The sequence below is a fragment of the Bombina bombina genome, chromosome 5 (genome assembly GCF_027579735.1).
Source record: "Bombina bombina isolate aBomBom1 chromosome 5, aBomBom1.pri, whole genome shotgun sequence".
Lineage (NCBI taxonomy): Eukaryota > Metazoa > Chordata > Amphibia > Anura > Bombinatoridae > Bombina > Bombina bombina.
Window position 1 is genome coordinate 71248184 of NC_069503.1, and position 24579 is coordinate 71272762.

At 38.4% G+C, this 24579-nt stretch overlaps 1 protein-coding gene across 1 annotated transcript; it reads right to left on the bottom strand.

Annotated features, from left to right (window-relative positions):
- Nucleotides 1-2036: 2036 nt before the first annotated feature.
- On the bottom strand, nucleotides 2037-17034 carry LOC128659890 (gastrula zinc finger protein XlCGF26.1-like). Its single transcript, XM_053713476.1, has 2 exons — nucleotides 16918-17034; nucleotides 2037-6293 (listed from the first exon to the last, which is right to left on the bottom strand). Exons 1-2 carry the CDS (start codon nucleotides 16934-16936, stop codon nucleotides 4603-4605), a joined length of 1710 nt encoding a protein of 569 aa, XP_053569451.1. The 5' UTR covers nucleotides 16937-17034; the 3' UTR covers nucleotides 2037-4602.
- Between the last annotated feature and the right edge of the window lie 7545 nt (nucleotides 17035-24579).

Here is a 24579-nt window from a genome sequence, read left to right on the forward strand (position 1 = left end):
CCAACTCCCGGAGTAAGTGAGCCTTAAACACCTTTGCTTTGGTTCTTGCATATCTACTGATTGGAGATTTTTCTCTTCCAGCTCCTTGCCGAAAACTGTTTAAAGTTTACTTGCTGGATCCAACCTCCTATTTTACATTGACTTTTAAACTTGTATGATTTTATGTATGTATGTTCAACTGGTTTAATGGATGCTACACTTTAACAAGTGTTTGTTGCATATATGTTTCAATAGGTTTCAAATTAAATGTTTTTTGCCTCTCATATAGACTTCCAATACTAATCTAACTCTCGGTCAGTTGATGTCCTTTGAGCAATATTTTTACAGTGTATTTTCTCTCTGTTATCCACATGATGTGCACATTATATATCTCCCAGATGTCAATCATTTGAGACTGATGTTCTTGTTTATATAATTGTCTAACTCTATTAATATAAAGACTCCTTTATTCTGTAAATGTAATTATTTTCTCCCCTATGTAAATTAAACATACAACTCCTAACACTGGCATATTAATAAACCATCTTAGCACTCATACTTACTTATATGGATATGAAGTTAGCTAAAAAACTATACTTTAATTAATTATTTAAAAGACATGGGGTAAATACCCCTACCGTTTAACACAAACCACTACCAAACATCAGTAAAACTAAAAACAAGCCAACAGTCACTTCTCTGTTTCCTGGCCAATAACAGGAAACATCGGCATCAGGTGGCTGAAGTGACTGAGCGGCAAGAATAAGAATATATAGAGCAAACGCGTTTCGGCTACGACCTAGCCTTTCTCAATGCTATATTTTTTCGCTGACAGTTAGTAAACCCGAGGCTACCGGATGCGCGGACTTCTCTTGGGGTCCAAACAATCCAGTGTGTAACAAAACACAATGATACTTAAGATAGAAGTTTTGTTAGATACTTATGTGAAAATCCTTAATCACAATAGCACGGCGTTACTTGTGCAGTGTCAAGCGTATTTCAGTTTGCTATATGGTTATAATAAATAGTAGTGCGGTGAAAGTTTCAAGACGTTATAACACTATTGAGTATTAGTATATGGGTAATCGATATATTTGAACCGATCGAATACAATATCTTATAAGTTTATGGTATCCACGTTTGAAGATTCTCCGATTGGATAGGATATTTGTCCGTTCAATGTGTAAATATGTATTTTTTAACATAGTAGTTGTTTTACAAGGGATTCTCTCTACATGCTACGTGTGGATCAATGCGCATGCGCGACACATCAATTGCACTTCTCAGCCATACAGCCCAATCCGTTTAGTAGGCGTTTTCCACCAAGCGTAACCATTGGATATTAGGAAGGCGTCTTCCTTGAAACCCATGTGATTGGCTAACTGTTGGTCTGTAAACGTGTATAAAAGTCCGCGCATCCGGTAGCCTCGGGTTTACTAACTGTCAGCGAAAAAATATAGCATTGAGAAAGGCTAGGTCGTAGCTGAAACGCGTTTGCTCTATATATTCTTATTCTTGCCGCTCAGTCACTTCAGCCACCTGATGCCGATGTTTCCTGTTATCGGCCAGGAAACAGAGAAGTGACTGTTGGCTTGTTTTTAGTTTTACTGATGTTTGGTAGTGGTTTGTGTTAAACGGTAGGGGTATTTACCCCATGTCTTTTAAATAATTAATTAAAGTATAGTTTTTTAACTAACTTCATATCCATATAAGTAAGTATGAGTGCTATAATAGCCCCTATCTTTCCCTTCTTTTTCTTTGATAATTGTTACTAAGGGGTAGCACCGGAATCTACGGATTCTCTATCTTACTCAATATTAGTGTAGTGCCAGTTTATCTAAATCCTAATATATTAATAAACCACACTGGGGGTGCTTTGGTGGTGAATGGTTGTGTAAACTGGCCAGTATGAGGACAGATTTGTATATTCCTGTGTTATGTTTGGATTCTATCACATTTATATCAGAGAAACTGAGGTGCACATATATAGAGGAACAAAGAGATATAGAGATTTTGTAACTGGGAATTAGAAAGTATTATTTACAATAACATTTTTTTTTTATACAATTTTTATTGAGGTACTCAAAATAGGCATACAAACAGCATAAGTATGAAACGAAAATGGCATACAGTAAGTTTTCTTAAAATGTTACATAATTAAAACAGAAAAAAAACAACAAAGTTAGTATGTAATGCCTATATAAAGGGGAACCTTCTCTAGCCAACACTGGAGGTCCCTTATGGACCAAACAAGAGGGAAATAACTGAAAGTGAGGGAAGGTATAAGGAAAAAGAGAGATCACTCTTGGATCTCACAATTATGACCTCGGATTTTGTAGGTTATTTTTCGTGGTGCTATTTTTCTTTCCATAAGGATGCTTACAATAGACTAAAGTTTTCTGTCCCAGAGATAACATGGTAAGATCCTCTTGGGTCTGATATATAAAGACATTATAGGAACAGGGGTTGTTGTTGAGTAAAGGTATACAATATTGTTAGGAAAGAACTATGGTTGGGATGCGGCACAAGAAAGACAAGCTGCGTAGCTAGCCCTCCTATAAAAGGAGGTTTATTATGGTGGTGGTGGGGGGAGGTGGTAATGTAAATAAAATAAGTAAAATAAGTATCTTAGGGACTGAAAGGCTTATTATGAGGTAGGGGAAGGGTAATTGGATAAATGTATTAGGTATCAAATGCTAAGTACACTAAGTAGACAGGCTTCAGTGCTACAGCGCAACATAAACATACGCATATTTCCATGTCAGCTTAACAAGCGTGGAATGGGCCAGCGTAGAAATCATGCGCATTTGCTGTTATGATAGGACAGTTAAACATACAATATTGGTAACATGTCTGAGACTTTATCATGTAATAAAAAGACCCTACTTATACAGGGCGATTTGCAATGTAATGTAGAGCGAGATCTAAAAGCTAGATCCAGAATTCTTCCATAGAGCCATAAACTTGGAAAAAATGGGCACCCACTGCCCCGGCCGCTGTCAGTGATATGCCCTAATTAGAAACAGCTCCAAGGATCTACAAGCATGGTTAATACAATATAGATACCTCTTACCTAGAAATGTAGTATGATGGCTGCTCTAACTCATTAATATGTGATAGTCAAGCTAATTTTCAGAAGTTATGAGCAGCTACGAGTGTGTAGCAGGAGCCCAGATATAAAAAGTTTGATATGGTGTAAAACATATTTGAGGGTTAAATAGGTCAAGTATCATGTGCTAGGGCGTTAAGCAGTATTAGATTCAGCAAGGGAACACACTCTAGGTATTAGGTAAACATTTCTAGCTAGAACAGAGCTCTTTACAACAATAGAGCAATACATTGCATAATATATAAGACAGTGTATAATACAGATTAATCTATCTAAATTGCATACAACTGGAGGTAACTAAAGTGGCTAATCGGTAGTGTACTAAAGCATCAAGTCCAAGGCTGGTCTCCCCCAAAACAAATAAGTCTATTTTATATAACTATAGGGAATGTCCGTTTTTTCATTCAATCTCACTGGCAGACCCGATAAGAGGCATCCTCTACCCCACACCAGACCATCACATTCTGAGTGCCATGTATGTTTTGACCGTCTAGCCCACACCATCCTTGCTGGAACAGTTGCGGTGTAGTTCCACAAGTCTCTGGGCTACTGAGTCACAATTCTGGACTGCCGCAAATGAGCGGCGCTGGGCAAAGCAGCCCAATGATGAAAAGGCTCCTAGTGAAAGAGGTAAGAGCTGTCTTGGGCTTCTGTATTATCTATTGTAGATGTAAGTAGTAGGCCCCACCCGCTACTATGGGACTCAGTAGGATACTTGCTGCCGTGCTGATCCAATGCACTCTATCGCACCTGATGGCATGCCAACAGTGTCTACATTGCTTGGAGATGTTAGGTACTCTGTCTGAAATGCCTTGTCCTCGGTCTCCCTCCAAATCTGGTGAATCGCTACAGCCCTATACTCCTCTCCCAAAATGGTATGCCTGGAAGAAGGGGAATGCTGGGGCCCCAAAGCATCATAACCCCTGGGAGTAGCAATGAAAATGGGTGTGTGGGCAGCATGGTCCGCAAACATGTCATCAACCTGCTGGGGCAACAAAATGGTTAGGTGTGCAGACACACTACAGCACCTTTCTAGAAAAATGTGGATCTCTTCCATAATTTGCTCCCCAGTTGTCATAGCTAGAGATAGGAATAGGCATTGGGCTTGAAAATAATACAAATAGTAATGGGCCCAAGATGGCCGGTTTCAAGGCAACTTGTCAGCGATGTACACACCGGAATTATGAGGGTCCATCAATTCAGTGAAGCTCTCGTTAGGACTAGGTGCGCAGGTTGCTTGTACCAATCAATCTTCGTTGAGGGCTAGATATTTTAACTTGAACAGTCTTCAAATTAGTTTTTTATATGTTATACTCGGAGCTACTGAAATGTGCGACTGTACTGCTTCACAGTTGGCTCGGCCCCCCCAATAACATCTTTTTGATGCTTCTTTTTAGAGAGTTTGTCCTCTTTAGTAAAAAGGTTTGTACACTGTGTGTATAAATTTTATTTGTGTGTAAATATTTGGCATTTTGTAATACCCGATTTTCAATAAAAAACCTTTTTTCCACTTTCTAAACAGGTGAAAGGATTCTTCCCTTGTGAATCCTTTCATGAGTTTTCAGATTACTCTTTTGTGTAAAACTTTTTCCACACTCTGTACATGTAAAAGGCTTTTCCCCTGTGTGAATTCTTTCGTGTTTTTTCAGTTTACTCTTTTCTGTAAAACTTTTTCCACACTCTGTACATGTGAAAGGCTTTTCCCCTGTGTGACTTCTTTCATGAGTTTTCAGTTTACTCTTTTTTATAAAACTTTTTCCACACTCTGTACATGTGAAAGGCTTTTCTCCTGTGTGAGTCTTATCATGATTTTTCAAACAAACCATTTGTGTAAAACTTTTTCCACACTCTGTACATGTGAAAGGCTTTTCCCCTGTGTGAATTCTTTCGTGTTTTTTCAGTTTACTCTTTTCTCTAAAACTTTTTCCACACTCTGTACATGTGAAAGGCTTTTCCCCTGTGTGAATTCTTTCGTGTTTTTTCAGTTTACTCTTTTCTGCAAAACTTTTTCCACACACTGTGCATGTGAAAGGCTTTTCTCCTGTGTGAATCCTTTCATGAGCTTTCAGATGACTCCAATGTGTAAAACCTTTTCCACACTCTGTACATCTGAAAGGTTTTTCTCCTGTGTGAATAAATTCATGACTTTTCAGAATACTCTTTTCTGTAAAACTTTTTCCACACTCTGTACATGTGAAAGGCTTTACCCCTGTGTGACTTCTTTCATGAGTTTTCAGTTTACTCTTTTTTGTAAAACTTTTTCCACACTCTGTACATGTGAAAGGCTTTTCTCCTGTGTGAGTCTTTTCATGATTTTTCAAACTAACCATTCGTGTAAAACTTTTTCCACACTCTGTACATGTGAAAGGCTTTTCACCTGTGTGAATCCTTTCATGAGTTTTCAGACTACTCTTTTCTGTATAACTTTTTCCACACTCTGCACATGTGAAAGGCTTTTCACCTGTGTGGCTCCTTTCATGAGTTTTCAGACAATCCATTCGTGTAAAACTTTTTCCACACTCTGTACATTTGAAAGGCTTTTCTCCTGTGTGAATCATTTCATGAGTTTTCAGACAATTCATTTCTGTAAAACTTTTTCCACACTCTGTACATGTGAAAGGCTTTTCTCCTGTGTGAATCTTTTTATGAGTTTTCAGATGATCCATTCGTTTAAAACATTTTCCGCACTCTGTACATGTGAAAGGCTTTTCTCCTGTGTGAATCTTTTTATGAGTTTTCAGATGATTCATTCGTGTAAAACATTTGCCGCACTCAGTACATTTGTGTGGCTTCTCACCTGTGTAAATTGTGTGGTGTTCTAGTAGATGAGACTTCCATCTAAAGTTTTTCTCACATTCTGTAGATTTGAAAGGTTCCTCCTTTGTACGAATCATTTGGCTAGACTGTAGACTTTTCTCTTCTTTAATATGTTTTGAAAACTCAGTAAATATTTGTGGTTTATCCTCTGGGATAATAATTTCACTAGATAATTCATAAATGTTGTCCTCTTGTTTGATGACTAAATTACTCTCTGTACATAGTGATTGCAGCCCAGTTCCTGCCAATTCACCATCTTCTTTAAATATCTGCTGTGATATCCTCAATGTTTGCGAATAGTCATTAGTATCTAAGACTTTTGGAGTTTGTGGTGTAATTCTGATGCTTCCTGTAGTGAAGGATGGATATGAACCATTCACGTGTTTGTCTACATAAAAAGAAATGGAAAAAAGAAAAATAAGAATGTTATTATTTATAATATAATCCATCTCAATTAAAAAACATTTTTTTATATTAAAAAATGTCTTCTGGTTTGTATTTTTAAAGTTATTTACCTGTAAATCACAAATTAAAAAAACATGACATAGAATGTAAAGATTACTACATCATAATAAACTAAATTACTGATTACTGATGAAAACAATGTATAGGGCCGCATTAAACAAGGTGCTTGTTGATAATGTTCTCAGCCAGGTAACAAGTACATCTGTATTCTGGGCAAGAGAGATAGCATTCACCATCCTCATTTAACATTGCACAAGCAACTGCACATACAGCCCTGCCCGGCTCATGCTCAACCAGTTGGGTGAGAACATGATGTCTTTTTTTTTTTTTTCCTTTTTTTTTTACATTCTTTTTATTGATTTTCACATATAAAATAATATATCTTGGAAAATGTAAACACCCAAACATACAAGAGAAAATAAAAAAAAAGGAAAAAACAATAACAAAAATGTAACAAGTATACCTTAAGCATTACAGTTAACAAAGTAAGCAGAAATTAAGAAAATAAATCATCTGATTCCTCAATTAGAATGTCTTGATACAACATTATATTCCTTTATCTTACTATTCTCATCTATTTGAATGATCAAAAAAGAATATATTAACATGAATATAAAATAACTAACAAATATTTAGTCTATATCAAGACCCTGCTATAAATTATAGAATGACTTATTCTTTCAAAATCAAGTGTTGTGATGTATGTACCATAAGAAAGAGAGAAAAAAAAAAGAAAACCGAGTCAGAAGGGTATAGACCTCCTCTCTCTCCTCTCCCCCGCCACCCCAAGAGATACCTAATCCCCCCCTCCCTAGTCAACATCCCTGAAGTTGGATACCCAAAGCGGAGGGAACACTCCATGTAAAACTAGATCTGCGAAGCTCTGAGAACTTAAACAAGGGGTTAGAATATTTTTCTGGACTACCAGTGGGTAAGACTTAATGACTGGAAGCCAGCTGCAGATAAATTTACTGACTTATTTTTCTGAGGTATATTAAGTATGAAATGCTTCAAATATATTTTGGGCCTGAATCTCTTTGAGGAAGAGAATAAAAGGCGGGGCCTTGAACATCCGCAAATTCTTAAATATAAGAGATCTGGCTGTAAGTATAATGGTTATAAGAGAATATAACAAGGTGGGTTTTATCTGGGTATCTATTCTAAAAAAAAAAAATACGGCATCGGGAGAAAGTTGAATAGCTAAATCAAATGACTAATTAACCCAATACTGAATTTTCAGCCAGAATTGCCTTATTTTGGGGTAAAGCCACAACATATGCAACAAATTAGCATTAGGATAGGAACATCGGAGGCAAGCAAAAGCCTGAGTGGGATAACATTGTGCCATCCTAGACATGGAAAAATAATATTTATTAATAAGTTTAAAGTGGGACTCTTTCCAACCCGTAGCAATTATGTGTTTATTTACTGTGAGAAAACTCTGACTAATCAGATCCAGGCTTATAGCAGGGAATGAACCCACCAAACTCTTAGCTATTTTCTCCAAAAATAAGATACCTTGTTTAGCAAGCATTACATCATATATCAATGATATTGACGTATTACCACTTTTAAACGTATCTATGCACCTATTAATCTCGTCCCACTTAGTCGCCCAGTCCCCAACAAGGGGACAATTACCTAAAAAGTGACAAAGTTGAAAATAGGCAAACAAATTGTCCCTGGATAAATTAAATTATTGAAAAAGAGTATCTGCCAAATATACTTGCTGATTATCCAAAAATACCTGGGACATAAATTCCAGGCCTTTCTCCTCCCATTTTTAAAGACCTTATACTGTATTCCTGGCAAGAACTCTGGATTGCCTCTTATGGGTAAAAATTTAGAAAAATGGGGATCCACTTCCAGGATCTTACAATATTTCTGCCAGGCTATTATTACATTTTTAATAGATAATAATATTAAAATTTTAGGAGGAAGATGTTTGATTACACCATGTAAGATAGCTTTTAATGAAAAGGGAACTATACATTGCCTTTCTAGTTCTATAGTAGCAAAATTATTAGAATCGGTTATCCAGTTGAGCGCAAATTTAACTAGTGTGGCAATATTATACAATCTTATATTAGGAAGGGCTAAACCTGCTAGCCATTTTTTGTGTCAATCTAGCCAGAGAAATGTGGACTTTCTTATAACCCCATATAAATTTAGCTTGATACTGATCAAATTTCCTCAGGTCGCTGTTATAGAGAAACAATGGTACATTTTGTAACAGATACAGCATCTGAGGAAACACAATAGATTTAATTAAGTTCACCCATGCCGATCTAGATAGAGGAAAAGAAGCCCATACTTCAAGATTATTCTTAATCTTCTGTAATAAAGGTAAAAAATTCAAGTTATACCATTTTTGTGGATTTCAATGCAATATTATACCAAGATACTTAAAGCGATCTACAGTTTTAAAAGGGTGAATTGCACAACTAACCCTCGACTTTATAGTCCACATCAGTTCACTTTTTCCATAATTGATTTTATATCCAGAAAAGGAACCAAAATAAGAAAATATTTGCAGGACTAATGGGATATGGTATGCCGTTTTATCTAGAAACAATAGGAGATCATCTGCATAGAGAAGAATTTTCAGCTTTTCTGACCCCAGTGAGATTCCACTCAAATTATCCCTTAGCTAAATAGCCAGTGGTTCTAATGCAATATTAAAGAGCAACGGCGACAGAGGACATCCTTGTCTTGTTCCCCTCCCAAGTATGATTTTGGGAGAGAGCATACCATTAATCAATAAATATGATAATGGATTCCTTTATATTTTATAAACAAAGTGTACAAATTGCTCCTGGAACCCGAATTGCTCTAAAGCCTGAAATAAATAATGCCACGTAATGCAATCAAAGGCTTTTTCCGCATCAACAGTAAGAAGAGCTAAATCTGAATATGTTCCCTTTTTCTTAATTTTATCCCTATTCCACATATAATCCAATAACATAACTGCTTTACGAATATTTTTAGAAGAATTCCTTCCCTGTATAAACCCGGTCTGATCAGGATGTATGATCTCCTCTAATCCTTTCGCCAATCTAAATGCAACAATTGATGTCAAAATTTTATAATCTACATTGAGAACAGAAATTGGTCTGTAAGATGCTGGGTCCTCTAAATCCCTATCTTTCTTTGGTATTAAGGTTATATTAGCAGCAGTGAAAAAGTTAGACATTGTATTGTTTTGCGAAAAATACTCATTGTAGAGCCTTTCCAGAGTATAATTAATTTCTTGGGATAGAATTTTATAGAATTCCGTTGGTAAAAAATCAGTCCCTGCTGCCTTATTTAATTTTACTTTCTCTATTGCTTTAGTGATTTCTTATCCTGTAATAGGAACATTTAACTCTAATAAACGTTCTTTAGATATCCGAGGAAGTGAGATCTTAGACAAAAAGCTATCTAGATTTATGAAGTTAACATCAGTTTGATTATAAAGCTTTTGGTAAAAACTATGAAATACCTTCATAATATTTTCCGAGTCCGTGAATCTATCCTTACCCGCCTTAATTGCTATAATATAATTTTTACTTTTTCTATTTTTCATTAAATTGGCTAAGTATTTAGCTGACATGCCGTGATATCCTTTAAACTTTAAATTCAATTTGAGTTCTTCCCTATGAGACCTCTTTTTGAGAAACAAATCACGATTATTTCTAGCTTCACCATATTTATTCTAATTAATTGAGGACCTTTCATTATAATATCTTCTGAAAGTATTTTTAACGTGATTTGCAAGCTGTATTTCAACTGCTCTATTTTTCTTGTTCCAAGCATTCAGGTATGACTTAATTTCCCCTCTTAGTGCAGCTTTTGAAGCTTCCCAAAATACTTCTATCCTATTAATGTGAGAAATATTAAAAGTGACAAAGTCTTTCCACTTTTGTTTTAACCATACGTTAAATCTAGGATTATTGAGCCAAAAACGTGGAAATATAAAATTTTTATCTTTAGGTTTGGATAGGGAAGGAAAAGCCAGTGATATAATGGCATGGTCTGAAATAATTATATCGGCCATCTCTGGTTTAATCTTTAAAATAGAGAGGGATTCTGAGATTAAAAACCATATCAATTCTTGAAAACGTACAATGTAATTTTGACTCACAAGAAAACACTCTGGAATCTGGATTCTCCGTATGCCAAATATCTAAGAGCTTAAGTTTATGACAGAATTGTTTCAAACCTTTTGCACGCTTATTATATTCCCTAGTTTTTTTCTCCGAAAATCTGTCTAGTTCGGGGCATATTGCAATATTAAAATCTCCCCCTAAAATAAGATTTTGACAAAAAAATGGAAATAATTTAACTTTGATTTTCTGCCAAAACATAGGAGTATGAGCATTCGGCCCATAAATATGGCATAAAACAAAATTAACATTATTTATCATTATTTGCAAGATAATAAATCTGGCCTCCGGGTCCAGTTCAACCTTTTTAATCTTATACTCTAAGTTTTTATGTAATAATATAGCAACTCCTTCTTTCCTATTATTTACTGCCGTGGCTAACACCTCACCTACCCATTTTATTTTTAGTTTCATTATCTCTGATTCCTTTAAGTGTGTTTCCTGTAAAAACACTACATCTGGGTGATGATTAGCTAGAGATTTTATAATAAGTTTACATTTCATTGGCGAGGTGATACCTCCTAGATTCCAGGAGAGAACCTTAAGATTTGTATATATATCAGTAATCATTCAAAATCTAGAAGTGATAAAAATGACTAAGAGGGAGAGAAGGCCGAGGTGGAGGAGGGGGAGAGGGAAGGAAAGAGAGAAAAAAAAGAGGGGAAAGTAAAATAACAAAAAACAACATAAAAGCACCTATCTGCGCAGAGGGTACGCAGTACCACCTACCAAACTTCTTGTATAGAGAAATCATTTGATATTTGATAAGTTTATACCTTGTTGGCCAAGGAAATTCAACATGAATGTGCATTCTTTATCAGACACACTTTGACTAACTGATTTCACTTTATGAGATGACTTTTTATATACAGGAATGAATGTAGTGCGCTCTGCTTATTAAGAGAGAATTGGTGTTTTGTGACAGAGAGGTTAACAGAATCAATCAGCTTAAGGAGTTAACCCTTCTGTCTTAATGTAGCCCCACACAAGTTGTAACTTGTTCACAATGAGAACAGTACTACCTGATGATAAGGCAGAGAAACCAGTGAGGAGGTATTTTCAGCAGTTCATATAGAAGGTATACGATAAGTAGTAGTAACCAATGAGGAGGTAATTGCAGCAACTCACACATTAAATTGCAAGTATTAAGCTATACGACCTGATCTCCCACTGCTTGGGTTGAAGTGTCCTGGAGAGCTAGCGCGAGCCGACAGATCAAACCAAGCTGCAGTAATGATCTTCCTAGGAGCGGTGGTTAGAGCTGCGTGCAAGGCCGCAGATGATGACGTAAGCCTGCATGAGGTGTTGCAGTCTCATGTGAGAGACAATGCTGAGTTGAATGGTGCGGTTGAGACTGCGACACGCTGTGATGTAGCAGCAGGAGGAGCTGAATGGACAGTAGAGCCGGATTGGCTTGGGTTACACACACCCACAGTGTGCAGGAATCAATAATCCAGCGAGGAGTGCTGGAATCACTGAACTTAAATAGGGCAGCAAAACAGTCAAAGTTAAAGGGCCAGTGTAAATAAGTAAAAGGAAGAAGAGGACCTGGAGAACTTAACCCTGAAGCTACCTACACACAAAATTATTTGGTTACTGCAAATTCCTGCGCTTCATCTATATTATTGAGGGTAATTCTCTTGTCCTGAAGTTCTACTACAATCTTAGCTGGGTAAATTAATCGAGCTTCAAGACCTTTATTAATGAACTGTGTACAATAAGGGGCCATTAATTTCCTCTTTGCTGAGGTCCTGAAATAATAATCTATTGTTAGCTATTGTAAAGGACTCAAGCTTCTTATATAGTTTTAATACTTCTATTTTGTCCTGAAACTTTAAATATTCAACTATACAGATCCTGTTCCTAAATGAGCCGTTTACATTTGTTTTAGGGGGACCAATCCTATGGGCTCTTTCCACTGCTAAAGGAAGTAATGAAGGCGGGAATCCTAGGGCCTGGGGTAATACTGTAGAAGTAAAACTCAGCAGATCATTGTATTCCGCCATTTCGGGCAGTCCAACTATTCTGAGATCATTGCGTCTGGAGCGATCCTCCATATCCTCCAGACCGGTTTGTAAGATATTAATTTGAGATTCTTGTGAGTGGATTTGCGCATCTTGGGAATTAGTTAAATCCTCTATATCTGATATCCTATTCTCGGCTTCTGATAACCTATTTGACAATCGTCTTACTTCCGTGGAGAGGGCAATGATATTGGTAGCAATACCAGCTAACTCTTTTTTGATTTAATTGAATTGGGGCGAAACAAGTTCCGTTAATTGAGTCATTATTGGCTGATGGTCTAATGGGGGATAACCATCTCTATATTAACATCTGAACTGACGTCCAGCAATTTCGTTTTCCGATCTTTTATTTTAGGGGGCATTATAGGTGAGCTGTGTTTGCCTTGCGTGATAAATCTTTCCATAAAAAAGATTAAACAAAAATACCAGTGCAAAAGGAAAAAAAAAAGTGTTTTTTTTTTTTAATAGAATACAAAATGAACCACTACAATTTCCTATAAGAGTTAGTGTAACTAATTACTAATTAGCTTCTTAGTGAGTTGAGTGCAACCACACTTTTTTTTTTAAATCCTAAGTGAAAGTGTTTTTTTATATTAGAAGAAATGCCTCCCTTTCTTTAAATCAAAGGTTTTTTGAATTCTTGCAATAGAGAGCAACCCTTTGCTCCTTATTTGTTTTAAACGTACTAGCAGGACCAAATAAAAGCATAATATATACATCACTAATGAATTGACAAATATTTGTATGTTGAGAATAAGTGGAGATAGCTATGTCACTTCTAACATGTACCGCTTTACATTTTATATGGTTCAATCAAAGATTTATATATATATCCTATATCTTAAATACCCTTCCCATAAAACCAGCTCCCTCTGTGAAGATTATGGTCACAATATTCAGAGAATGTAATCTTATTACAAAGCATAAGGCTTCAGCATAATCAAAAACATTATGATCCACATCATTCCTGAATTTTTTATGCTATCCCTTTTTGGAAACACAGTAAGTTTTACACACATTCCCAGGCTGCCGCCCTTCTACTTGTAGTCTCAAAACTTATAGATAATAGCTTTAAATATTACAAGGATTAAAGGAAAATATATCACCAACCTTTACAATAACACAGTAGTATTAGATTTTAATGCATTTATCCTAACAAATTTATAGATAGTGCTCTTTAGATAATATTTTACTTGCTCTAATACACCTGTAGATTATTGAGATACTACTGAATTAAGCCTCCACACAATATAAGGCAATAAAAGAGATGAAACATTTAGCATACTAAATCAGGCTCATAATCTGCAATCTAGAGATAATATAGGCTCAAGCTGTAAGAGTAAACACCAATATGCATAACCATCTGAATTCCCAGACACTATTACAACAGTCTTGATTTGTAATTTTTAACTATGCTGTAAAGTCTCTCCAACAGGCAGACTGAAGGTCTTGAAGCAACACATAACCAAGGTGCAATAATATCAGACTTAGTAAAGTTCTTGGATTAGTTGCTGTATTCTTGAGTTTTTTTTTTGTTTTTTTTTTTAAAGTTAGCCCAGAGTACCTTGACAGTAACTACAGGGAGTGCAGAATTATTAGGCAAGTTGTATTTTTGAGGATTAATTTTATTATTGAACAACAACCATGTTCTCAATGAACCCAAAAAATCATTAATATCAAAGCTGAATAGTTTTGGAAGTAGTTTTTAGTTTGTTTTTAGTTATAGCTATTTTAGGGGGATATCTGTGTGTGCAGGTGACTATTACTGTGCATAATTATTAGGCAACTTAACAAAAAACAAATATATACCCATTTCAATTATTTATTTTTACCAGTGAAACCAATATAACATCTCAACATTCACAAATATACATTTCTGACATTCAAAAACAAAACAAAAACAAATCAGTGACCAATATAGACACTCAAAAGCCTGCCATCCATGGATTCTGTCAGTGTTTTGATCTGTTCACCATCAACATTGCGTGCAGCAGCAACCACAGCCTCCCAGACACTGTTCAGAGAGGTGTACTGTTTTCCCTCCTTGTAAATCTCACATTTGATGATGGACCACAGGTTCTCAATGGGGTTCAGATCAGGTGAACAAGGAGGCCATGTCATTAGATTTTCTTCTTTTATACCCTTTCTTGCCAGCCACGCTGTGGAGTACTTGGACGCGTGTGATGAGCATTGTCCTGCATGAAAATCATGTTTTTCTTGAAGGATGCAGACTTCTTCCTGTACCACTGCTTGAAGAAGGTGTCTTCCAGAAACTGGCAGTAGGACTGGGAGTTGAGCTTGACTCCATCCTCAACCCGAAAAAGCCCCACAAGCTCATCTTTGATGATACCAGCCCAAACCAGTACTCCACCTCCACCTTGCTGGTGTCTGAGTCGGACTGGAGCTCTCTGCCCTTTACCAATCCAGCCACGGGCCCATCCATCTGGCCCATCAAGACTCACTCTCATTTCATCAGTCCATAAAACCTTAGAAAAATCAGTCTTGAGATATTTCTTGGCCCAGTCTTGACGTTTCAGCTTGTGTGTCTTGTTCAGTGGTGGTCGTCTTTCAGCCTTTCTTACCTTGGCCATGTCTCTGAGTATTGCACACCTTGTGCTTTTGGGCACTCCAGTGATGTTGCAGCTCTGAAATATGGCCAAACTGGTGGCAAGTGGCATCTTGGCAGCTGCACGCTTGACTTTTCTCAGTTCATGGGCAGTTATTTTGCGCCTTGGTTTTTCCACACGCTTCTTGCGACCCTGTTGACTATTTTGAATGAAACGCTTGATTGTTCGATGATCACGCTTCAGAAGCTATGCAATTTTAAGAGTGCTGCATCCCTCTGCAATATATCTCACTATTTTTGACTTTTCTGAGCCTGTCAAGTCCTTCTTTTGACCCATTTTGCCAAAGGAAAGAAAGTTGCCTAATAATTATGCACACCTGATATAGGGTGTTGATGTCATTAGACCACACCCCTTCTCATTACAGAGATGCACATCACCTAATATGCTTAATTGGTAGTAGGCTTTCGAGCCTATACAGCTTGGAGTAAGACAACATGCATAAAGAGGATGATGTGGTCAAAATACTAATTTGCCTAATAATTCTGCACTCCCTGTATATATTTCAGAAATTATTGCTTCATAGGAGAACTAGAGATTTTCCAGGGGCAAACCATTATAGGCCCCTCTGTCTCAGTATGTACAGTGCGTGTATGTGCTTATACAATACTTGCGGATTCCAGATGACAGTATGGCTCCAATCAGGATCCACACACTTAAATCCAGGCTATGCGTGTTCACAGAAGTGTATTCCAACCAAGGTTGGTATTTGTTGAAAATCAAAAGCTGCTACCTCTTCACAAATAAAACGGTCTTCCAGCGAGCTAATTCTCGACCCACGAGACAGGAGGTGATGCCCGGATCCCTCCGAGTATCAACAACCCCTCTCTACCAGCGGGTGCTATGAATTTCCGCTCGTCTCTGGCTCCAGTAGCTTGTGCCCGATTAGCCACGGGATCCGCTGTCAGCTGTATAACGGTACTCGAGCCCAGATCCTCTTAGTGCTCATCTTACGTCTGTACCTTTCCTGCGGCTTTAGCGGTTACAATGCAATTCTTGAACTTCCATGGCTGGAGCTATTACTCAGCTCAGTGCCCAAACAAGCCCTTAAGATGCGTAGGGCCTCGGGGCTAATGGTGGGGGGAGATGGAAGCGCGGACACTGCAGACGCCCACCTGCTACGGAGGATCACAACCAGCATGATTAGCTCCACCCCCAACAGGAAGTCGTTTTGTGCTAAATCTTAAAATCGAGAACATGATGTCTTAATCATCACAGACTAATCATCAGTGTGAGATGTTTTGAGAGGGTAAGAAGCAGTGACCTTATGATAATCTTTAGCTTTTGGCTGTGGTTGTTCAATTTATATAAACAGCCAAAAACTTTATTAGTTTAATAATACTCACTGTAAACTTAAGCACACAAACCAGTGGTGATTTTGGGGTGGGGAACACTCACTGGGGGAGTTGTGGGTGTTCCACACATGGGAAAAAGGTAGACATAAGTGTAGTTATGGGTGTTCCATGAGCAAGGTCAGGGCAGGGGAAGGTGGAGTTGCTAGTGTTCCGAGTACTGAGCCAGGTCTTGGGGTGAGGTTAGGCAGTTGTTGGACATGATATGTCTAAAAGCACAGGGGGGGTAGTATTGTTTACCCTCCTCCTCAGCCCAATAGGGGTTGCTCCATCTTTATAACGTCACTGACACAAATGTTCTTAAAAGATTCAGATATAAATATAATAGTTTATATTTGTTTAATGAGCCATCTATTCTTATTTCCCAGTAATTAAAGTCAGCATAATATCTATTTTACTCACCTAACACATATGAGTTCATGGTGATAACAGGCTCCAATGTCTGTGCCCAGGAAGAAGGTTCCCTTATTAAATCCAGTTACATCAATACCTGATGTCTCTCAGTGCTCTGGCTGCGTCTGTAAAAAGTATATTAAATGGTTTAAACAGATAATAATAAATAATGGTTCTGATTAACTGTGTGTATGGTATAATTAAAGGCACACAACAATTCATGTGATACAGATCAGCTGTTTAGGCTATTACATATGTGCTATTGATTTAGCACAAGCATTTAGTACAGCTAGCTCTGTGAGTGTTATAATTGCCCCTTAAATATGAATCAGATCTATAACGGTAGAAAATCTATTTAAGTGGGGCCATATCACAACTTTACAAATATATTATAATCTTTGTTTTTATCATTTATATGAAACAATATTTTCTCCTGAAAGAAATGTTAAATATCAGTTGTTTAAATATAAGTTAAATTGGATACTGCAGTATTGGTATTGTACTTCCTACTAATTCTCACTGTCAGACATTTTGTCATGTGCTCCAACCCCAGTCCTTTAACTTCTCTTGGTCAATACGGAGTTGTCTTAAATCACACGGCAAGATAGGCACTAAAATGTTCATTTATATTGCTATTTTGGATAGAGTTAAGAAATGGAAAAATTTGTGTTTATATAGTGATAATATAATGAGATCTGTTTTTTTAAGGAAATTTATGCTTACCTGATAAATGTATTTCTTTTACGATATGACGAGTCCACGGATTTCATCCTTACTTATGGGATATCACCTACTGGTCAGCAGGAGGAGGCAAAGAGCACCACAGCAGAGCTGTATATATAGCTCCTCCCTTCCCTCCCACTCCAGTCATTCGACCGAAGTTAGGAAGAGAAAGGAAAAGCCAAGATGCAGAGGTGACTGAAGTTCAACAAAAATAAAGACCTGTCTTAGAAAATGACAGGGTGGGCCATGGACTCGTCATATCGTAAAAGAAATAAATTTATCAGGTAAGCATACATTTCCTTTTCTTTTACAAGATATGACGAGTCCACGGATTTCATCCTTACTTATGGGATACAATACCAAAGCAATAGGACACGGATGAAAGGGATGGACAAGACAGGAACCTAAACGAAAGGCACCACTGCTTGAAGAACCTTTCTCCCAAAAACAGCCTCGGACGAGGCAAAAGTATCACATTTGTAAAATTTGGAAAAAGTGTGAAGAGGCGACCAAGTTGCAGCCTTGCAAATCTGTTCAACAGAAGCATCATTTTTAAATGCCCATGAGGAAGCCACAGCCCTAGTAGAATGAGCTGTAATTCTTTCAGGAGGCTGCTGTCCAGCAGTCTCATATGCAAAACGGATGATACTCTTCAGCCAAAAAGAAAGAGAGGTAGCCGTAGCTTTCTCCTATGTTTTCCAGAAAAAACAACAAATAATGAAGATGATTGACGAAATTCTTTAGTCGCCTGCAAGTAAAACTTCAGGGCACGGACCACATCCAAGTTATGTAACAGACGCTCCTTCTTAGAAGAAGGATTAGGACACAAGGAAAGAACAAAAATTTCCTGATTAATATTCTTATTAGAAACAACCTTAGGAAGGAAATCAGGTTTGGTACGTAACACCACCTTATCAGAATGGAAAATAAGATAAGGAGAATCACATTGTAAAGCTGAAAGCTCAGAAACTCTCTGAGCAGAAAAAATAGCAACTAAAAATAAAACTTTCCAAGATAACAACTTAATATCTATAGAATGCATGGGTTCAAACGGAACCCCTTGAAGAACCTTAAGAACTAAATTCAAACTCCAAGGTGGAGCAATTGGTCTAAACACAGGCTTGATTCTCGTCAGAGCCTGACAAAAGGATTGAACGTCTGGAACATCTGCCAGACGTTTGTGAAGCAAAATAGACAAAGCAGAAATCGGTCCCTTTAAGGAACTTGCTGACAACCCTTTCTCCAATCCTTCTTGGAGAAAAGATAAAATCCTAGGAATCCTAACCCTACTCCATGAGTAGCCCTTGGATTCGCACCAATAAAAATATTTACACCATATCTTATGTTAAATCTTTCTAGTAACAGGCTTACGTGCCTGGATCAAGGTATCAATGACCGAATCAGAGAACCATCGCTTAGATAAAATCAAGCATTCAATCTCCAAGCAGTCAGCTGCAGAGAAACTAGATTCGGATGATGGAAGGGTCCCTGAATGAGAAGGTCCTGACTCAATGGAAGTTTCCACGGTGGCAGAGAGGACATGCAGGAGCGATTAGAATCCCCGAAGCCCTCTCCTGTTTGATTCGTTCAATCATCCGGGGAAGGAGAGCAAACGGTGGAAACACATAATCAAAAGAATGCACAAGTGGGTATGCAACAAACCGTTTGCAGGTGTGCCAGCTATTAGACCTGCACCATGGTCCAAGATATACAGTTCAAGGGAGTAATATAGCCGCACCACCAACTGTATTTAAAACATTATTGCTTTATTGTGTCAATTAAAACAGTCTGTTTTAATTGGCACAATAAAGCAATGGTGGAAACACATAAGCTAGGTTGAACGACCAAGGCACCGCCAAGGCATCTATCAGTTCGGCCTGAGGATCCCTGGACCTGGATCCGTATCTCGGGAGTTTGGCATTCTGACGAGACGCCATCAGATCCAATTACGGTCTGCCCCACCTGAGAATCAGGGTGGCAAAGACCTCCAGATGGAGTTCCCATTCCCCCGGATGAAACGTCTGTCTGCTCAAAAAATCCGCCTCCCAGTTGTCCACTCCTGGGATGTAGATTGCTGACAGATAACAAGAGTGAGTCTCCGCCCACCGAATTATCTTGGATACTTCTGTCATCGCTAAGGAACTCCTTGTTCCTCCCTGATGATTGATGTAGGCCACAGTTGTGATGCTGTCCGACTGAAACCGACTGAAACCGGATGAATTTGGCCAAAGCCAACTGAGGCCAAGCTTGAAGTGCATTGAAAATCGCTCTCAATTCCAGAATATTGATTGGAAGTAGAGACTCCGACCGACTCCACACACCCTGAGCCTTCAGAGAATTTCAGACTGCACCCCATCCTAGTAGACTGGCATCTGTTGTCACTATCACCCACGAGGGTCTGCGGAAACACGTCCCCTGGGACAGATGATCCTGCGACAACCACCAAAGAAGAGTCTCTTGTCTCTTGATCCAGATCTATTTGAGGAGATAAATTTGCATAATCTCCATTCCACTGTCTGAGCATGCTCAGTTGTAGAGTTCTGAGATGAAAACGAGCAAACTGAATGATGTCCATTGCCGCCACCATCAATCCAATTACCTCCATGCACTGAGCTCGGAAGGGCTCGGCATGTATTCAGAATCTTTAACTTTCTGACTTCCGTCAAGAAGATTTTCATGGATACAGAATCTATTAGAGTTCCCAGGAAAGGAACCCTTGTCTGTGGAATTAGTGAACTCTTTTCTAGAGTCACCTTCCACCCATGAGAAAGGACAGAACCATGTCGGTATGAGACTTTGTCAGTTGATAAGACGACGCCTGGATCAGAATATTGTCCAGATAAGGCACCACTGCAATTCCCCGCGGTCTTAGAACCGCTAGCAGAGACCCTAGAACCTTTGTGAAGATCCTGGGTGCCGTGGCCAGCCCGAAGGGTAGAGCCACAAACTGAAAATATTTGTCCAGAAAGGCAAATCTTAGGAACCGGCGATATTTGTGGATAGGAATGTGAAGGTATGCATCCTTTAAGTCCACAGTAGTCATATATTGACCCTCCTGGATCAATGGAAGAATTGTCCGAATAGTCTCCATCTTGAAGGATGGAACTCTGAGAAACTTGTTTAGACTCTTGCGATCTAAAATGGGTCGAAACGTTCCCTCTTTTTTGGGAACCACGAAAAGATTTGAGTAAAACCCCTGCCCCTGTATTGGAACGGGACAAATTACTCCCATAGTGGAGAACGCCTCTCTTTTTATCTGGTCTACAGACAATCGTGAAAGAAGGAACCTTCCCCTTGGGAAGGAATGTTTGAACTCCAGCTGATACCCTTGAGACACGATTTCCAGTGTCCAGGGATCCTGAACATCTCTTATCCAAGCCTGGACAAAGAGAGAAATTCTGCCCCCTACTAGATCCGGTCCCAGATCGGGGGCCGCCCCTTCATACTGTCTTGGGAGCAGCAGCGGGTTTCTTGGGCTGTTTACCTTTGTTCCAAGCCTGGTTGGGTCTCCAGATGGGCTTGGCTTGTGCAAAATTCCCTTCCTGTTTAACAGAAGAGGAAGAGGGGACTCCCTTGAAATTTCGAAAGGAATGAAAATTACTCTGTCTGCCCCTCTACTTAGATGTTTTATCCTGAGGTAAAAGGTGACCCTTACCTCCTGTAATATCAGAAATGATCTCTTTCAAGTCAGGTCCGAATAAGGTCATACCCTTGAAAGGAATAGCCAAAAGCTTGGATTTAGAGGACACATCCGCAGACCAAGATTTTAACCATAATGCTCTGCACGCTAAAATGGCAAATCCTGCATTCTTAGCCGCCAATTTGGCGATCTGGAAAGCGGCATCCGTAACAAAAGAATTTGCCAGCTTAAGGGCCTTTATTCTATCCAGAATTTCCTCTAAGGAAGTCTCAGTTTTAAGAGACTCTTCTAAGGCATCAAACCAAAAGGCAGCCGCAGTTGTGACCGGTACAATGCAGGCCGTCAGTTGTAATAGAAACCCTTGATGAATAAATAGCTTTTTTAGAAGACCCTCCAACTTCTTATCCATAGGGTCTTTGAAAGCACAGCTGTCCTCAATAGGGATAGTCGTACGCTTAGCCAGGGTAGATATAGCTCCCTCCACCTTAGGGACTGTCTGCCAAGAGTCCCGAATGGTGTCAGCTATAGGGTACATTTTCTTAAAGGTAGGGGAAGGTGAGAACGGAATACCCGGTCTTTCCCATTTTTGTGCAATAATTTCCGAAATTCTGTTAGGAACCGGAAAAACATCAGAATAAGGGACCTCTAAATATTTGTCCATCTTACACAATTTCTCTGGTGGGACCACAATAGAGTCACAGTCATCCAGAGTCAGCAAAACCTCCCGCAACAACAGACGGAGAGGTTAGAGTTTAAATCTGAAGAACATTACGTCCGAATCTGTCTGGGGCAATGTACTTCCTGAATCAGACAATTCCCCATCAGATAGAGCTTCCCTACCTCCCACTTCAGAACCCTGGGAGTGTATTTCGGAGCTCACCATCAAAGAATCAGAAGCCTGGACCACTTGGTTCTCTCTTCTGCTACAATTTTCTTGCAACACTGGCAACTTAGACAAAACCTCTGTAAAAGTGGATGACATAACTGCAGTCATATCCTGCAGCGTAAATGAGGTGGACGCTTGGGGAGAAGTTTGCGGCATACCCTGAGTCTCATCAAACTGAGTAGCATCATTAGATATACTATCCTTGAAAAAAATTTGCTCTTTAAATTGTAAAGCCCTCTCAGTACATGAGGGACAAAATGTAAGATGGGGTTCCACATTGGCAGCTAAACACATAGAACAAAGTGCAATATTGGTCATGGTATAGTAAAAAATAAATGGCAAAATATGTACTGCGCCTTTAAAATTTAAAAGCAAATTTATACTGCAAAGTTTAATGCAAACGTTCAAGTAGAATTAGGAAGTTGTATAAACTAACTTATTCCACCCTAAGGTTATCAATAGCCCTTAGTATGTTATGACAAGCTAACCCCTGCACCAAGCCACAGCTCTGCTGTGGCGCCTACAACCAACGACCTCAGTGAACTGCCGCCTAGGACCGCTTGCAATCTTGAGCAGCTGAGACCAAGCGGACATAGGAAAACACTGGAGTCTGCAATATAACTGTTGTCTAAGACCTCCGTGTACTGTCGGAGCCGGATAAGCAAGTGCGCAACTAAACGCGCAAACTAAGCCCCACCCTTCGTGGGCGGTATAGGAAAAAAACCTCTATGTACTGTCAGCCCATAGAAAAAAACAACCGCGTTGGCAATATTAATGTCGGGTAGACCCGACTGTGATACCAATGTGTTCCCTCAAAACTGTGCCATATTTAATCCACAGAGTAATAACTCCCCAAGTAGACACAGAGCCTAATCCAATCCCCAGCGTCAGCCTGCAGATCAAAGTTACCGGTTTTGCTTTAATAAAACCGGGTCAAATATACACCACCCACTGCAATACACATAAGTAATATAGCAGTGAAATGTGTTGCAAAACACTTGTAAGTTGATTTTTATCCTTTGTGTTGTAGCAAGTAATGACCAGTCTGTTCTGAGCTACACTGTCTCCCCAGAAACAAAAAGACTGTACATACCGCAGTGTTGATCACAATGTGAATCTGTCCCACACGAAGAAGAGGTCTCTTGTCATCACCTCCTGTAGTTCTGTGGGGACAACAGGGCCTTTTGTATTATCTGATAAGACCATCAGCAGGGAACCACCAGCATGGGGAGTGAACAGAGAATATAGAATCTCCTCAGTTCCCATTGAGAAAACACCTGATGCTCTCTCCTGAGATAAAACATAATTTATGTAAGAATTTACCTGATAAATTCATTTCTTTCATATCGGCAAGAGTCCATGAGCTAGTGACATATGGGATATACATTCCTACCAGGAGGGGCAAAGTTTCCCAAACCTCAAAATGCCTATAAATACACTCCCCACCACACCCACAATTCAGTTTAACGAATAGCCAAGAAGTGGGGTGATAAGAAAGGAGCGAAAGGATCAACAAGGAATTGGAATAATTGTGCTTTATACAAAAAAATCATAACCACCATAAAAAGGGTGGGTCTCATGGACTCTTGCTAATATGAAAGAAATGAATTTATCAGGTAAGTTCTTACATAAATTATGTTTTCTTTCATGTAATTTGCAAGAGTCCATGAGCTAGTGACGTATGGGATAGCAAATACCCAAGATGTGGAACTCCACACAAGAGACAGAAACAGTTTAGAGTGAGTGCACCTAAATAATGGTAATATGTATGGTAATATGTGATGCTCTGACCCTAAAAATACAGTTGCTCCTTCAAACAACTGTCTAAGAAATAGGGAAGTACAGGTAAGGGGAGCTGTGATAAACTTTGATTATTTGCGCTGTGCAATAATAGGTTGATAAAGATTCTGTCTTAAGTATTGAAAATTATATTTTGTGGTCAATAAAATATTACTAGAAATGTGATATGGATAGTGATACCGTTTATGTTAATAATAGTGATATCCAATAATGTGAACTGTTGTTTGTGGAAATATGAAATGTGACCAAATATGCTATTTTCCGATATAGCAATGTGATAAGTGTACTTTATAGGGATGAAAAAGATGATAGAGTGTATATTTATATAAAAATATAGTGCATTTATTAATGAGAACAAAGAAATGTATATAGCGAAAAATAAAATAGAAATTAAAATTGGTATAGAGCTCTTATACCATCTAAACAATAAATAATAACAGAATAAATTATGACAAATATGTCTCTCTTAATATAAAAATAGAAAATATAATAACAGGATAAAGCGCTTTTCTATTGGTATCTCTGCGGTAAAAAAGAGAATTATGCAAAGATAAGTCTAAAGGATGTGCAAACTATGTCTTGAAAAGTCTCGTAACACACTTTGGAACCATATAAACTTTTG